The 1,298-nt window shown below is 45.0% G+C and overlaps 1 protein-coding gene across 1 annotated transcript; it reads right to left on the bottom strand.

Annotated features, from left to right (window-relative positions):
- Window positions 1-12: 12 nt before the first annotated feature.
- On the bottom strand, window positions 13-776 carry LOC102197113 (CAD protein-like; the record flags this gene model as incomplete). The annotated part of the gene is made up of 3 exons (XM_005755967.1): window positions 13-155; window positions 354-463; window positions 591-776. Coding segments are annotated over 3 exons (439 nt in total), but the record flags the coding sequence as incomplete, so codon positions are not given.
- Between the last annotated feature and the right edge of the window lie 522 nt (window positions 777-1,298).

Raw genomic sequence — 1,298 nt, forward strand, 5'->3', positions numbered from 1 at the left:
TGTTTCACAGACCTGCGAGCCGGAGTAATCAAACTCTCCAGCTTGGCCGATGGACAGTCCACCTGAGCCTAGGATGAGGACTTTTTTGGATCTGACATGCCCTTCAGCCTTTGGGGAACCAGTGAAAGTGAGGTGGTCCATCAGACGCTGCTTCACTGGAAAAATATCACACAAATTGCTACTTATTAGTTGTTACACAAGCCAGACTTACAAGGGTTTCTCTTCTTCACAGGCATAGTTACATTACTACTATTAAATACCAATTACTACTGAAAACTACAAAAGTACTTTAGACAAACTAATATGCACCACAACATTTAAGATGATAAAAAATGAAAGTTAAATTGGAATACCAGATTTTCCAGTGTTGCCCTCTTTATGGTCTTTCACCGTTTCAATGAAGACATCAAACAGGCCGACCAGATCTGTAGGACCAGCCATGTGCTCTGGGTGGAACTGAACACTGGATGAAAGGGACCACAAATGATTTAATTGGGTTTTTTCCGGCCAGTACAGAGGCACTTAAGGCACCAGAACCAGTCACTTCTAGAGTGAATCACCACTGGACTCCATCTTTCACAGACTGTTACCTGAACAGAGGCTTTGTGTTGTGTACGATGCCCTCGTTGGTGTGGTCGTTAGCATTTGTGAAGAGCACGTCCCAGTCTTTGGGCAAAGTGTCAGGGTCGACAGCGAAGCCGTGATTCTGACTGGTGATGAAGCAGCGCTCTGTCCCATTATGGATGCACGGTTGGTTGTGTCCACGGTTACCGTACCTGAGAAACAAGAGGAAATAACACACTAATTAAAAGATGGATAAAAGACATTTCCCACAGTTAACAAAATCTATAATTATACATTTAGCTTAACCAAGGTGCCCTCTAATGAGGCATTATTATAGCGGAAGCTTTAATTGTCACGGCTGCCGAGGCGAGCCGCGTGGAGTTGGAAGAAGGACCCAAGATGCAGGCAGTGGATGAGATACCGGTGGTTTTATTTACAGAGGTGTAGTGGCAAACAAACAGTGGGGCATAACAAGTAACTAAATACACCTAAACTGGGATAACTAAAAATAACAGACCTGGGAGCATATGACAACGGGATGAGAAGCAGCCAAGGAACAGGACACCGTGGAACACAGGGTAACAGACTGACACAGCATTACACAGACAAACCAGCAACAGGCAGGAGAACACACAAGGCTTAAATACACACACCAGTAATCAGGGGATGAGAAACAGGAGGGCAACACAGCTGGGAGGAATCTGAGCTGACGGAACAGGGGAAACGTAAACTGA

This window comes from Pundamilia nyererei, unplaced genomic scaffold (assembly GCF_000239375.1).
Source record: "Pundamilia nyererei isolate P.nyererei 1_Seehausen unplaced genomic scaffold, PunNye1.0 scaffold05767, whole genome shotgun sequence".
In the NCBI taxonomy this organism is placed as follows: Eukaryota; Metazoa; Chordata; class Actinopteri; order Cichliformes; family Cichlidae; genus Pundamilia; species Pundamilia nyererei.